At 40.2% G+C, this 16,781-nt stretch overlaps 1 protein-coding gene across 1 annotated transcript in view; it reads right to left on the reverse strand.

Annotated features, from left to right (window-relative positions):
- Positions 1-16,781, reverse strand: part of Sorcs3 (sortilin related VPS10 domain containing receptor 3) — a 615,406-nt gene that overhangs the window by 118,239 nt on the left and 480,386 nt on the right. The window contains exon 8 of the mRNA XM_028874644.2: positions 5,286-5,375. Coding sequence (XP_028730477.1) covers positions 5,286-5,375 — 90 coding nt within the window. The remainder of the gene's footprint in view (positions 1-5,285; positions 5,376-16,781) is intronic.

Raw genomic sequence — 16,781 nt, forward strand, 5'->3', positions numbered from 1 at the left:
GTTTAACAAAAGAATTTAATGTATCCTAGGCTGGCTACAACCCCACTATGTGGCCAAGGCTAACTGTGATCTGCATATCCTCCTGGCTCTACATCCCAAATGCTGGCATAATAGGCATGAACCATCACACCTAGCTGAGAATTGCTTTTAAATTTCTTTTTACTTGTTTTTTTTTTTTAATTTATGTATATTGCATTTAGCCTTTGTTGCATGTGTGTGCATCATGTGTGGTGTGCATGTTTATGTGTATGTGTCCAGATGTGTGTAGATGTTGGTGTGTAGAGATAAGAATCTGACTTCCGGTGTCTTCTTCCTCCATCACTCTCTACTTTGTTACTGAGACAGGGTTTCCTGCTAAACCCTGAACACATTAGAGTTAGACCAGATTGCTTAAGGGAATCCCCTGACTCTGCCTCTCTAAAGGAGGAATTATATGTGAGCACATAGGATGGTGCTGAGGATCTGAACTCTCACACTTCCATGGCAAGCACTTTATCTACAAAACCTTTTCCCCAACCCCAACAGCTGCTTTTGAAAAGAAATCTAAAATAAAAAGAACTGGGTGTGTAGCAGAGCATGCAGATGGCATGAAGGGACAACTGACAGAGGCATTTTCTTTGAGACCAAGTGATGCTCAGAAATGCAGCAAGGTCAGGAGGATGGCTTTTCCTCATTGCACTGTTTGCCCAAGCTCTCCATTGCCTGTATAAACTTGAGAGTGGGCAAAGTTCAAGGACAGAAAATGATAGAAAATCCAGAGCTAATTTTGATAAAGTCAAATTATCAGGCATTTTGTTCACATTGGTTAGTAGGACAACAGTTCAGCTAATCACTTATGAGATCAAGAATGAGAATCCGGAGCTGTGAGATGATCCTTCTGTGAATTGTGAATATGTATTACTTTCATTGGTTAAAAATAAAGCTGTTTGGCCTATAGCAACACAGGATAAAGCTAGGTGGGACAATCAAACTGAGGACTGGGATGAAAAAGGGCAGAGTTGAAAGAGGAGACTCCAACCACCTGCCCAAGAAGCAAGCTGCCAGAGGACTGGTAAAGCCACAGGCCGTGTGGCAATACATAGATTAATAGAAATGGGTTAATTACAAAGCAAAAGCTACTTAATAATAAGCATGAGCTATTGGCCAAGCATTTTATAATTATATAAGCTTTTGTGTGTTTATTTGGGACCAGGCAGTCAGAACAGAAAATCTCTGCCTTCATTTATAGTCTGGCCTTGTTAGAGAGAGACATCTGAGTCTTATCAAGTCTTACAGAGAATAGTTCTTTATGGATAAATCCTTTCCCAATCACTTAAAACGGAGTAAAGGAGTAAAATTTCTTAATTTTGGCAGTTTTCCAGAATCATGGGCCTCAGCAAAGTTCGGGGGTATCACTAGAACCGAAATACCTTTGAAGAAAAACAAACAAAATTTTATACTTGGAGAAACAACTTTTAGAGTTGCAACTTAAGAAAAAATTAGAACCTAAGGGATCAAAAAGGCTATGTCAGGTTCAAAGTGGCAGAGTGACAGCTTCAAGCAATATGGAGGCCAATGCTATCTGAGATACAATTCTATCATTCTATCATGACCTTCATCTGCATATCAGGCGGAGTAAGGCCACTGGTATTATTTCCCCCAGGTTAACAGCTGTTCCTTAGATTTACTGAGCACTTTACATTGGACCAGCAGTGAGTCATTCATTGACTCCTCCCAACACATCAGTATCATTATCTCATTTTGCTGATGAGCAGACCCACGCTCCTGGGTAAGTGGTGGAGCTTGAAGAGAGGTTTAGGCTTCTGCTCAAAAGCTCAACTATCTCTTCCCAGCTACCATTGCTCTTACTCTCTCACACCATACTTTCCAATTGGTGCATCAGTGTCATGTGTATGGGTAAGAGTCCCAGTAATGAACTATGGAAGCTTTGATGCACTGTTCCTCATTCTGATCATGCCATTCATCATTAATGTTACTCATCTTACCCTCTGCAAAATACTCTAAAGTCAAGGTGTGCATGTTCTGAACAGGTAGGCTGGGAACAGAAGTGTGAGGTGCAGTGATTACAGGGAACTTTTCTGTCGTTTTGCTTTTCCCCAAGCATGTAAGCACAGCTATAGCGCTGCACTGCATGGGACAGCAACAATGTGCTTGAAGTCACTTCAGTTCTTCAAACAATGCAAAGAACTAATCTCCCATCGCCCCCTCTGTCCCTAGCTTCTTAGCCCTGATTATGAAATCTGGGCCAACACCAGCTAATAAATTGATCGATCACCAGCCAGCTACTTTCGCAGCAGTCTCATATTAATGAGAAGCCTATCTGGATGTGATGCTATGAAGGGACTGCCTGAGTGGTTTGATACGCCCCCACAATAAGTCACCATGGGGTTGCTAATCATTAATGGAGTACTCTTGGTGGAAATCAATTCAGAGCCTCATTTGTACCCCTACCTACAGCCACATGCCTAAGGGACTGAACTGTTGCCTTCCTAAGAAGGTTAAAATTTCATAAAATCTATACTCACACTGAGGTAAACACATCCTGATGGTAGAGAAATGGTTTAGAAGGGTACCTGAAACACATACTTTAGGTCAAGGTAGAAAGACTTGGGCCTGGGGCGGGGAACCACTGATTTCTCCCTTAGGAAGTTTATAGCTGAATTTTCCTTTTCTCACCCTCTCATACCAGTTTCCTGGCTGGCTTTAGACAACTTGATGCATACATCCTGCAGCCACCATACTGAACGATTTCCCCACAAAATCTAGCCATAGGCAGGCTAGCGTGAAGCCAGAAGCCAGTCTCCATGTTCCCCAAGGCTGTTTAATATGGGACCTGCCCTCTGCAGCAGCCCTTCTGCCAAACTCTGTAACCAAACTTCACAAGGTATTTTAACTCTGTTAAAGGAGCCATGCTTGCTCTCAAACAAGGCCTTTGCACGTGCAGGTGATCTTCCCTATTCCTGGCCTCCAAAGACCAAAGTTCACTTAGTTCTGTACCTTTGCCAAAGAAATATAGCATGCTATTTCTTCTTGTGATTTCTAAAAGATAGGGCATGAGATTTAAAGGTGATTTTAAGTATTCAGAAAGGATGTGCACAGGTTATCTGAAAATGCTGTGCCAGGCTAGATATGAAAGAGGCATAGTCATGTATGGATTTTGACATCTGTAAGTGTCATGGTACCAATTTCTCTGTGATAATAAGATATGACTGTATTACCTAGTAGCCTTGTACTTCCAACATACCCTTGTTTACAGGCTGAATTTCTTATTTTTTTCTTATATTCTCTGAAACACAACTTTTTCTAGGAAGTTGCCCTCACTATCCACATTCGGTTATCTCTACTTTTTATCCAAAAATGGTCCTTAGACTGCTTGAATACTCCCTATATTCACATTGGCTTGCTTATTGCTGCTTGTCTACCACACTACAAGCTCTAGCAGGTAGAACATGTTTGCGTTGTTTTTGCTAATTCACAGTTCAATTTTTAAAAAATGTTTTAAAATATTTTATTACATTTATATTTATTTGATTTTAGCGGGTAAAGAATGTTTGTTATCATATTTACTATTCTAGACCTAATTCCATGATTTTTAAAAATGTTTCAAAATGTTTTATCAAATTTATACTTATTTGATTTTTATTGCTTATAAGTATTTTGATATTTATAAAATGTGCAGGGTTCAGGAAATTGAGGTAATGCATGTAGAAACATCTACTGAAACTACCACACAATTTTAACCCATTAATGTCATATCTAGTTTTGTCTACTGCTGAAGCAAACAGCACAGTTTTGTCATAGTACTGCTTCTGAACATGAGCAAGTCATTTGTGGTTTTGACAAGCCTTTCTTCTTCCTATGTGTGACTCAATTTGATGCCTCAAAATGTAGCACATTTCTGTACTTTGAACTGGACCATGGAGAGACTTCTAATCAAAGTACTTCTGACCAACTCCTGTCCTTCTGTTACCAACTTACTTTGGAGCCAGATTCAAATCATAGAAGCCAGACTGTACGTACCTCTTTTGACTGCTGAGAGAAAGTGAATTAGCCTCTCCCAGGGAGGTCCCCTTAGTGGTTTTCCAATTCAGAGTTATCAGCCTTACAAACCATATACACACAAACATAATAATGGGCAGGTTGCACTTATATATATTTGAACTCACACACACATATACACTCATATAACAAATATAACCAAAGAAAAGAGAGCATGGATTTAAGAGTGGGGGTTTGAGAAGAGTTCAAGGGGTGGGGGCTATTTGGTAGGAGCAAGGGGAGGGAGGAAATAGAGGGAGAATGATGAAATTCTACTTCAACTAAAAACATGAGAAGTTAATAATTTTGACAAATAGTAAAAAGAAGAGAGAGATTGAGTTTTGTAATTTAAATTCTCCATTAATAAAATGACTTCTAAAGAATTCAATGTTTAGCATAGATTGCCCACTTTAATGGAAGAAAAGTTGAATATGTGACAAAAAGAAATAATGAAGACAGGATGGAATGAACACACCCATACAAGAATAACTTAAAATGAAATACCAGGAGATATAAAGTGATTTACCTTCTTAACCCACAATCCTCCTATCTCTGTGCTCACATAGTCTTTTACAGTGTTTCTTAGCCTTGTCTCAGAACCATGTCTTTTTGTCATATGACACATGGTAAGTGACACCTTGAGACAGCTTCCCTGCAGCCCCATTAAATTATATAATCACATTCTGGTTTTGTTCATGGTAAATTTACAGGATCCATCTTCACCTAGAAGCTGGTGTTCACAAGAAATGGGATACACAGAATAAGCTTTCTACTCAACAGAAGAGGCCAGAGTGGAGTGGAAACAGGTGGAGTGTTCATATTTATCCTTAAAATGGAAAGAGAAGTAAGAACACCAGCAAACTGCTCTGTGTACTTTTCACATCCACATGTAGCAGCTGTGCTCCTGCCTGTCAAGCTTACCTTCTGGTTGTCAATAACACTGCTACAGAAAGGAGAACCCTCTGAAGAGACTCATTTCAAAGCCAGCATTCCTTTCTCTCCCACTCTTGGCAAAGAGCCCAAGATCATACCACATGCTTGAGTTACAGGAAATCAAACCCATGCTTGGCATGCTGCTGAGAAAGGAATACAGTACTAAGGTTCAGCCCCATCAACAATGACCAAAATCCTTCAGGAGTTCTCCAGACTAAATAAATGTCAGTGGCTTCCTGCATCCCATGGATGCAGCCTCTCCATCCCTGGCATTATCTGGCAAGTCTCAGGAAACCAGGTCCTGTGTGCAATACCTTTGGCAAGGAGTACTTGGGCAGCTTTATCTGGGCAAAAGCTTCTCTTCGATAGGACACGTAGTAGCTGGCTCTTCCACCTATTGTTACCTAGATCATGGGGGAAACAAAAAGAGATCAGATGGTGCCACAAGTTGGAAAATACTGTCCTGTCCATAAGCAACCATACTATGCTCAAAATTACCTTTTCAAGTATGTCTGGTACTAGTTTTGAGTCTCTGATGCCTTAAGTATTTCTACATCATGGTGCTGAGACAATAAATGCACAATTATAACAATCATTCCCATTTTCCTAAATTTCTAAGTGAGAACATAGGTTGATTCTTGGTCACTGTGCTTTGCAGATAAAACACAGCTAATCTTTATTTTCAACTGAAAACAGAGAAACTATCAGCACTGGTTTAATTCATGATCTATTTGTCCAGTATTAGCTAATTTAATAATTTATTAACACATTACAACCATAGCACCATGATCATAAGCATTCTTTGGCATCTAAATGATTAGTATGGCTCAAAGCATCACTACTGTGGAATTTAATTTAATATCTGACTTGGTCACACTTTTCCATTCATATTCATAAATCCATGCATTGAACAGATGCTTACTGATCCTTCCCATGGGCAAACCGATTAAAGGCATTAAAGGTAAGAGGAAAAGTCCAAACATGGAATTCATAAACCTCTGCTAGTTCAGAGGTAGGATGACAGGAATGAGCTTTGTGACCTCACTTGGCAAAGGATAGATCCTTCATTAGATGACACAGAACCACTCCAAGAAATGATCCCCAGGCCCAGGTTTGTGGAAAAGTCCTGCCAAAAAGGCACAGCTCTGTGGAGGGCTGCTCTTGGTCCAATTATCCTAACTCCGGGGAAATTAATATTCACAGAAGAAGATAGCATGGCCTGTTCAGAGAAAATAGCAGGAGGACAATAGCAACCAGGCTGCTGCAGAGGCAATTACTCCTGGCACATGCTTCCTTCCTACCAAAGCCCAAGCACATGCTGGAGACCAGCCAGTCCCCTCACTCCTGTCCAAAGCTGGCAGCTCTCCCCAGCAACTGCTGGGAGCAGTGGGGAGGAACGTCTCTCTTGAAAGCCACCCATCACTCCTCACTCTAAGAGATGACCTCTCCCATGGCTCTCTTCCTCTTCTTCATAGATTGGAAGACCCCAAAGCAGGTTCTCCAAGCTGTCAGTAGATATTAGAGTCAGCGTAAGGCAGAGCCTGGGAAAAAGCCTGAATCAAAGTTCAGGCTGTAAATTAAAAATGAGAGATCTGTTTATTCCTTGATGTTTAGGACTATCCTAGGACTCTATTCTCTAATGAGATTTTTTTTTTATTCTAGAAATTTTATTTTTATTTTGCTAAAATACTTGTTATAAATCTACATTGTTTTGTATTGGCACAGAAGTGGGTGTTGACATAATGAGATTGACGGTTTGTGGAAAATTCCTTCTTTTTAAAATAATTGTTAAGTTCATAGAATCAGATTAAAATGTAACTCTTGGGCGGGAACCTTGTGCATTTGTTTGTTTGATTTGGTTCTATTTAAATTATAAAATCAACACATATAAGCATACCTGCTAATCAGAAAGAAAGAAAAAACTCTAGATCAATACTTTTTAGTTTTAGCATGCTTTAGAATCACCTGGATAGCTTATTAAAACTCAGACTGCTGGGCCCCATGTCTGATTCAACTGAGTTTGGTTGTAGTCAACAAATTGTCTTTTCTAATAAGTTTCCTGGTGCTGTTGCTATCTGGGGACCACACTTTGAGCATCAGAGAACTAGATCTTTAACAGAAATTTGCATACACCTCTATGCTCCTCACTTGAACTCCTGACTGCTATTATTCATAGTGGTGATAATTTTTAATTGATATGAAATTTTTATAATTAAATTTTTTTAAAATGCATAGTTTAATGGCACTTAATTCATTCACAGTGTTATCCAGTTTTCACCTCTATTTGGTCCTAAAGCATTTTATCACCCCCCAAAGGAGATCCCATATATGCACCACATTTAAGCACCCCAAATATATGCTATGCTTAAAATACAGTTGCTGTGGATATCGCTCTGTATAAATAAAATGCTGATTGGCCAGTAGCCAGGCAAGAAGTATAGGCAGGACAAGCAGAGAAGAGAATTCTGGGAACAGGAAGGCTGAGTCAGGAGATGCTGCCATGAGTTCCAACATGTAAGATACTGGTAAGCCACGAGCCATGTAGCAAGCTATAGATTTATAGAAATGGGTTAATTTAAGATAGAAGAACTAGATAACAAGAAGCCTGAGCCATTAGACAAAACAGTTTAAATAATATAAGTGTCTGTGTGTTTATTTTATAAGTAGGCTGGGGGACTGCTGGGGTTTGATGGGAGCTGGAGAGAAACTTTCCAGCTACATACAGTTTCCTACAGAACTTCACAAAATCCTCCTTTGGCACAGATTGCCTCACATACAAGCTTACATACAAGCTCACACACAACCTGGAATATTCATGCTTCAATAATAAATACTAATTATGGTTCATATGGACCATGGAATGTTCCAACATATTAGAGGGCACAGGAAGACCACTAGCCCAAGGGGTTCCCCAAGTACTTACACTATCATAGAATTCCCCCCAGATATTAAGGTGCCTCCCGACATTTTACCTGACTGTGTACCGCTTTGCATTTGCTAAAACTCAATAATTCCTAAAACCTAAGTTCAGGCCTCAAGCATTCATGAAAAGGTCTTGGATGCCAACAGTTTACTGTTGTCCTGTCTATCACCTTCTGAACTTTACCTCTTCCTTTCCTGTGGGGCTCTTGGCATTTACTCTTGTGGCATACATATTCCTATAAGTGTTCCTTTATGTCTAAGAGCATGGTTGTGGCCTCCTTCCTTCCTAGACATCATAAATGTTACCGTTTTAATGTTTGCATTTCTTCTAAAATGTATGTTGAAGTTTAATGCCTCAATGCAATAATAGTAAGAGGTAGGGTCTTTTAGAAGACGATGAAGCTGTGAACACTTGGCCTAATGAAGTAGACATCAGAGCCTTATAAAATGATTACAGGTAACTTTTAGCCTCTCTCACACCTCTGTCCCTTCTGCCGTGTAAGAGCACGGTAGACAAGACACAAAATCACAGGCAGAGAAAGGGTCCTTACAGACAATGAACCTATCTCTGCCTTGATCTTAGTTTGCCAGGCTCTTGGGAACAATGAGAATTATGCTTTTGATGTTTATAAGTCACTTAGTTTAAGATATTTTATCATAACAGCAGAAATAGTCTGATAAATAAATTGGTGTGGGGAATGAGCTGTTGCTAAAACACATGGAAGGGGCTTTAGAAGTAGAGTGATGGGGAGAGGCTGGAATGGTACTGAAATGGATGCTAGAGATGCACACATTGCAAGAACAGAGCTTTCAGGTGAAGGATCAGAAGACAGCTTCAGAGAAATCTCTAGTCCTAGAGATCAGGACCCTGGTGGAGATACGATGAGAATGAGAAATATAGAGAATACGATGCCAATGAGATTTCACGTGAAAACTTGAAGTAGTGTGTTAGATGCTGAAAGACAGGCTACCTTCAAAGAACTTACCTGAAGTGGGTCTATGTTCTAAAATTTGTGGGCAGCAGAATTTCAGTGTATGGAATTAGAATGGTGGAACAAACATCTAAGCAAAGTTAAGTTTGTCACACCCTTCAAGACAACTTACAGTAAATTGTGAGATGAGAGAATTAATTCTGGATAAAGTTTATATTCCAAAGGGAAGTGGTACTGTAAAGATATGGAAAATTCTGATCTTGGCCATGTAAACAAACAGTTAAAAGATGGGTTTGGATGAGAAAGCAAAAGGTGTGATCAAGGAAACATTTTATAAGGAGATTAGTATGAACAGAAGGAAGCCAGATGGCATTCATTAAGGGAATGGAAAAGTGGTCCCTGGGGCGTTTGGGAGACTTCCAAAGCTACTAGTCCCATTATAGGCCTAGAATATCAGGGATTTGAGGACAGAATAGTTTGAAAGCCTTGGAACTCACTACCTAGCACCATGTGAACCTCTGTTTTCCAGATTCTACTGCAGAACTTTCTAATATTCCTGTTGGACCTCATGTGTGGCTAAGGTCACATGTCTGGAAAGCATAAGGAATAAACCCTGAGGGCATTAATTACCACGGGTACTAACTCTGCAAGCACACAGAGTTCAAGTGCTACACAGGTATGACTGCTTCCACTAAGTTTCAAAGGATGCCATGAAAAGCTCTAAGTACCAGGAAAAGGATGCTGAAGGCATGGGGCTTCATCTGAAACACCACTAGGACAGGAATTGCAAGACTGTGGCCAGCATACAGAAATTTCCACCTGAGAAAGACCCAGCCAAGCCATGGGGATGAGAGTCTACCCAAGAAATGTACCACTGATGTGGAACTGCAGCCTAGGAAAGCTACAGGCAGTCCAATTCAATCCATGAGCGTTGCAGTGTGGGCTATACCCAGAAAAGCTATAGGGACTCAACCCCTACCTCAATCTGCCTAGAGAACAGGACAAACAATCATCATTTTCAATCATCAGAATTAAAGGTGTAGTGATATTTTATTTGTGCTGAAATGTGGTGATATTTCACTTGTGCTTTAATAAAGCTTGCCTGGAGATCAGGGGGAAAAGGCCAGGCATTTTAAGTAAACAAGAAGTCAGGCAGCACATGCTCTTAATACAATCACTTATCACGCAGGGTATCTGTTTGTTTAAGGCCATACTAGGGAACAGAGCCAAGTGTGGTGACAAATACCTTTAATCCCAGTACCAACCATAGAGACCTGAAGGTCTGTACAGACAGACAGACAGTAACAAAGTTGTGTAGGAAAAGGAAGTGAGGAAGCTGGGCTAAGATCGCCAATGAGAGGGCAGAACAGTAAGGCAATAAAGGCGTGGGTAAGACAGGAAGTAGCTCGCATTTGGAAGCTGCAGAGTTGGCGAGGTAAGGTTGGCTGGTGGCTTTCCCCATTTCCTTGATCTCTCTAAGGCTTTCACCCCTATATTTGGCTCCGTGTTTTTTATTTAATAAAACTGTTTAGAAATTCATCTACATAAAGTAGTTGGGTTTGTGGGATTTTGTACTTATTATAGAATCTGATAACCTTTCTTATTACTTGCTTTTGTGATTTTGCATGGAAATACCTAACATATATGTAACCTACCACTACATTACAATCATACAAGAACCCAGAGATGTAGAGAAATTTGTCTGAGGATGAATCAACACTTTAAGTCTCACCCATGTCCGTTTTAGATGATATTTATATAAGATTTGGGCATTGGACTTTGGGGTTATTTGGCACAACCTAAGACTTTGATGTCACTGATGTAGAATGAGGAAGTTTTGGACATGACAATAAACAAGAATTGGGCAGGGAATAGGGGAATGGACTAGTATTGACTAAATATTTAAATTCTCTCCAAGATTTCATATTGAAATTTGATCTGCAAATGCAACAGAATTAAGAAGTAGAGGCTTTCAGGGCATGACTAAACAACAAGGCTCTTCCCTCCCGGATGTGTGAAACAGCCCAATATCTCCTTCCTTCGCTGTTCTCTTCTGCCTGATGAGGACAAAGTTCAAGGCACCATTTTGAAAGGGAGAGATGAGGCTCCCTCCAGCAATGAATCAGCCAGTCAGTGCCTCACACTTGAACTCTACAGCCCCAAGACCAGGGAAAAATAAAGTTAGTATTTTATTGTAATAGCAGAAATGATTGGCATGGACACAACGATCTCCAGGCAGACAATGATATGTAATAATAGTAACGATGATTCAACTAAAATTTGTTCAGCACCTCAACCATACTCCTGAAGTCCCTTAGCTCTTTTATAAATTATTTAATTATTTTTCTACAAAAGGTATAAAATGCTGAGTGATTTGTCCAAGACAAGACAAATCTGAACCTCAGAAAGCTTAGCTCAAAAACTATACCCACTCTTTTCTAAGTGGCTGCAAGAATCTTCCCCCTGTCTTAGTCATCCCACTATAATAACAGAACACGTTTCTTTGATTTTTACATCTTTTTAAAATTACACTTGTAAAGCTCTGCAATTGACGTGTGTGTGTGAGTTTCCCTGCATTCCTAGACAGCCTGTTATGATGTTGATGGGACATTTTAAAATCCATATCTTCTCAGAGGAGGAGGGGTAATATAAACAGGAATAATAGCAGCCACTCTTCAGTCCATGTCAGGAAATGGAAGGTGCTGTAGTGCACAATTTACCTCATTTGATTTTCTATATCCTTCCTTTCCAGGTCAGGAGACTGTATCAGAGAAAGCTCAGCCAAGGTACTCAATACCACATAGTTTTCATTGTTGCAGCCAGAACGTGATCACTGGCTTTCTTACTCCTGCCTCTGCCCAAACCTTGGCTTACTCACAACTGAATAATGGATTTCTGGGATTAATCTGCTTATCCACAGTGACTGTGGGTCTGGTATTCTCCACTGTTTCATGCCTACAGGCAAGCACACAAAATTTCTGTCCATTCCTGTCCAGTCGTGGAAGGCCAATGGCTTATTTCCAGACCAAATCTTAAGTAGCACACCCTCAGGAGCTCTCCAAAGTGCTGGGGAGACACACACAGGGTTTGATGCCTGTTTGCTGCCTCTCCATTACTATTTGTGTGACTCTCTGGCAACCACACAGGAAGGAAGAAAGTTTAGTGACTATTAATCTATTTTGATGAACTTTTCTCTTCCTTACAAGCAAATTTGCCAGCACTGTAAATCCCAGAGATTATTACTACTCTCCCTCTCAGTGACACCTTTTATTTTACATTTGATGAATGTCATCCAATTATTTGCTCTGGGCCCATCCGTCATGCTAAACACAGAATTAGCTGGGTCTTTTCCTTACTAATGACTGGCTCGTTAATCTGATTTTCTGGATTTCCATTATACAGGTTTAATTGGGCTCCTAGCCAGTGAAAATGATTCCTTTGGATAAATGCATTGGTCATTAAATACATCTATCTCTTCTGACACTCCCCATTCTTGCTTTGGCCAAGCTTAACCTGACATAGTCTTTATTATTTATTTTCATTCATCCTGTCTCTGAATGATAGCTTTTCCTGAGAACAGAGGGAAATCTGCATACCAAACATGAAACAAAACCTGTGAGTTACTTCCTGTCCCTCTTCAGGAACTGAGCAGTTGAGCCTCTTTCTGCCATAGACATGAGTCAACCTGTACATTCTGGGTTTATAAGCAGACATAGGAAACATGAGAAGGACAGAAACAAATAATTTTGGGCATATATTTTATTATGAGTGCGTAACACAAATTGCTAAATGGTCTTATTAATAAAAAAAAAAAAAACCTAGAGCTAGATATTGGGGTGAAAGCTGAAAGATCAGAGAAACAGAACAAGCCACAGTCAACTCCACATCACCAACTCCTCAGCCGATCCTGTTTTCTCAACTGAAAGCCTCTGAGTCCTCACCTGAAAGAATCTCAGCTGAACTGTGTGGTGGTATTTTCTTTGTGTACCCCAATAAAGCTTATCTGAGGATCAGAGGAAAAAGCCAGCCACTATATTAAACATAGAAGTCAGGCAATGGTAACACACACCTTTAATCCTAGCATTCAGAAGGCAGAGATTCATCTGGATCTCTGTGAGTTCAAGGCCACACTGGGAACAGAGCCAGGTGTGGTGGTACACACCTTTAAATCCCAGCAGTAGTTAACCATAGAGGTCTAGAGGTCTGTACAGACAGACAGGAAGTGACAGAGCTGGGCAGAAAGAGGGAGTGATGTAGCTGGGCAGAGAGAGGAAGTAAGAGGGCAGAGACAGGCATATAGGCATGGGTATACAGGAAGCAGGTCTCTTTGGAGGCTGAGCAGTTGGTGAGGTAAGGTTGGTTATGGCTTGTCCTATTCCTTGATCTCTCAGTTTTTACCCCAATAACTGGCTCCAGGTTTTTTATTAATAAGACCGTTTAGCGAGCAATTCATTTTACAAAACTGCTGCTTAGTTCCTGTCTCCTCACACCTTATATCCTGTCTCCTCACACCTTATATCCTGTCTCCTCACACCTTTATATACTGTTCTCCACACAGCCATGTCACTTCCCTGGGATTAAAGGCATGTGTGCTTTCCAAGAAAAGGCATGAGATCTCAAGTGCTGGAATTAAAGGTGTGTGCCACTATGCCTGGCTCTGTTCCCAGTGTGGCCTTGAACTCACAGAGATACACAGATCTGTTTGCCCGAATGATAGGATTAAGGGTGTGTGCCACCACTCTCTGACCTCTATGTCTAATCTAGTGGCTGGCTCTGCCCTCTGATCTCTAGATAAGTTTTATTGGGGTGCACAATATATCACCACATGAGTGCTTAACTTTCATACTATTACTACCCATAATAATAAATACTAATGAGATGACCAGCCACACTAGTGGAAACCCATGAACTGTGGACTAACAGCTGTGGAGCATCCATAGGACTAGACTAAGCCCTCTAGATATAGGAGATAGTTGTTTAGCTTGAACTGTTTGTGGGGGAAGCAGGCAGGGGGATCGGGATCCGTACCTGGTGCATGGGCAGACTTTTTTGGAGCCCAGTGCTTAGGATGTGACACCTTACACAGCCTTGGCACAGAGGGTAGGGGCCTGGACCTGCCTCAGCTGAGTGTGCCAGGTTCTGCTGACTCCCCATGGGAGACCTTGACTTGGGAAATGTAGGAATGTGGGGTGAGTTGGGGGGAATGCTGGGGGCTAGGAAGAGAGAAGAGGCAGGGGAAATCTGTGGTTGGTATGTAAAGTAAATAGAAAATTTCTTAATAATAAAAAAGAAAATATGATAATATTAACTGCTGTTATTATTTTTAATAATACCATTATACTAGATATTAGTGGAGAGATTAATAGCAGATAACATTATTGAGCACGTGTCAAGCACTGTTCATCTATACATACTAGCCTTCTATTTTTTTGTTTTTAGGAAGAAAACTGACATGTAATGAAGTTACACAAAATACTCAAAAATACACAGCAAGTGAATGGTGGCCCTGGAACTGGTACCTCATATTTACTGTTTTTAAAGCTAAGGCCAATCCTTGCATTGAGTGAGGTTTCCAAATCTCTCTGTGAAGAGGGATAGATCATGTGTCATTCAACTTGCAATTTTTAGACAGGAAATCCACCAACAAGGCAGATCTTTCTGTGTGGAGTTCTTGTCAATTTCTCAGTCCCTGAAAATCAATGTTCCATTGTTGCCCAGGAGTGAATGGGGCTGCTATCAAAATTTGTGGATAAGAAGGACCACAATGAAAATAAATTTGGCTTATACAAGGACTGTTGCCTTCATAGCAAATGACATTTAAAAGCTTTTCCAGTTAGGAGATTGAGTTGGATCCAAACAATTTGAATAATATAGACCAAGAAAAATGGCTGCACGTATAGGAATATATCAGCTGCCTATCATGTGGCTCTAGCATTCTTTCTTCCTCCTTGAAGAAAATGAAAGGATACTTAAGGCCTTATAATGCACAATTACCTTTGAAAATTCTTTTGCTCACTAATTTCATTCAGATTATTTAAAATACGTCTCTGTGTTTTTAGGCTTTCCCCCCTTTTCCACCTGCATAATTCTCCCAAAGAACACATTTTCTTTTGCTTTTAAGAACAAAGAAACAGTTTTCTGAATACTGAATCTTAAGAGTCAACTTTCTGCCAGTAGCCCCAGCTGCTTAGGAACCTGAGACATGGCAATCACTACTTGGTCTTCAAGTTCAAATCAACTGTCATGGCAACTTCTTCATGGAATATGGGAATGCCTCAGCTAACCTGAGTTCATTCCCCAAAGCCGCTTTGCTAAGATCCCTCTCTATCTGTCTACCACAATCATGTAGCACTTAGAACAACACAGCATCCTATCAGCAAGTCATCCCCTATGCTAGACTGTCTGACTCAGAATTTAGTGTTGGTCTAACTGCTGTTTGCTCACTTTATAGCCTAGAGGCTCTCTAGTATTAATGTAATACCCAGTTTTATATCTCTGTGTCAGAAAGAGTGGGCCTATTACCTAACACTGTATCTTATGCTAAGGCTGGACCTCCTTCAAAACAGATTTGTACATAAAATCTTTTATTGGTATCAAACATATATAGTTCCAAAATAGCTTCACCAAGAATAGATTTGGGATAAAAGCTGACACTAAAGCCAATATTTCTTTCTGTTTCATGATTCATGTCTGTAGGGATAGAAGGGGATAGAGGGGAGGTGAGTAATGAACTTGCCAGTAAACTCACTTTTCAAAAACTACTGATGGAGCAACTACTACCATCACCAGCTAGATAACCAACTTCATTGCTTATCAGAACCATCAGCAAACCACCAATCTACTTCACTGCTTACTAGAAATGCCAGTAGGGCAGAGAACAATGATGAGCTAGAAAATCACAGGACAATGAGCTTGTGTCTAAGACACAATGGCTGGAATAATTGATATGCTTAACTTTGACCACCAAAATTTTGTCAGATATAACAAAAGTACTTGGTTTCCAATTCCATTTTCCTTCAAAGGGGATCCTTTCCTCATTTTTTATAGAATGGAGCACTTTAGCTGTTACCCTAAAAATGTGTCTGAGTCTGGCTTCTGCCCTTTGCTGATTTAATGACTTTGAGAAAGTAATTTAGATTTCTTCTACTGAAAAATAAAGATATAACTAGTACTTCTGATGATACAGCATGGGAATAAATTCATCTTCACAGCACACACAGAAGGAGTTTCTTGTTGTATGTTACTTGTTCAGGAAGAATTGCAGATAACGATGCCAGTGGCCATAAAACATCTGGGAGGCCTTCTGGAGACTGACTGGGTAGTAGTTTTATATATAGCCATCTGATAATACTGTCTAAGAGTGGAGCTCTGAAATTCCTCTCCTTGCCCTCAACCAGAATGACTTTCCAGGGGGTCCACAAATAGAGACCACAAAGCTTAAATGAGCTAAGGATTACCATTATGAAAACAAGTTTGATATTTATGTTTTGACTTTCATGGTTTAGAGGGAAAAGAAGACCTTGGGATGCCCATCTGACTCTCCTGATGAATACAAAAGTGTGCTGTATCCCCCAACACTGAAGTGTGTGTGTGTGTGTGTGTGTGTTTGTGTGGTAGGTTAGTGAAAAGGAAGGAATAAGTGCACAAGAAATGACAGAATATGGATTTAAACCAAGGAGTCTAACATCTGTGAATACTTCTGAGTAATGTAACAGTACCTGAAAAGTAGTCATTTTCAGAATTGTTGATAAGGATGACAAAGCCTCTCTCTCTCTCTCTCTCTCTCTCTCTCTCTCTCTCTCTCTCTCTCTCTCTCTCTTCTCTCTCTCCACATAGAAATGGAATCTGGATTGAAGGACAGACTTGCTTGTGAAAACTTGCTATCAAAACACTTCCTTCCACTTGTCAAAAAAGTCATTTTTCTTTGTACCATGGACTCAACATGGTTTTGTAAAA

Source organism: Peromyscus leucopus, chromosome 1, assembly GCF_004664715.2.
Source record: "Peromyscus leucopus breed LL Stock chromosome 1, UCI_PerLeu_2.1, whole genome shotgun sequence".
In the NCBI taxonomy this organism is placed as follows: Eukaryota; Metazoa; Chordata; class Mammalia; order Rodentia; family Cricetidae; genus Peromyscus; species Peromyscus leucopus.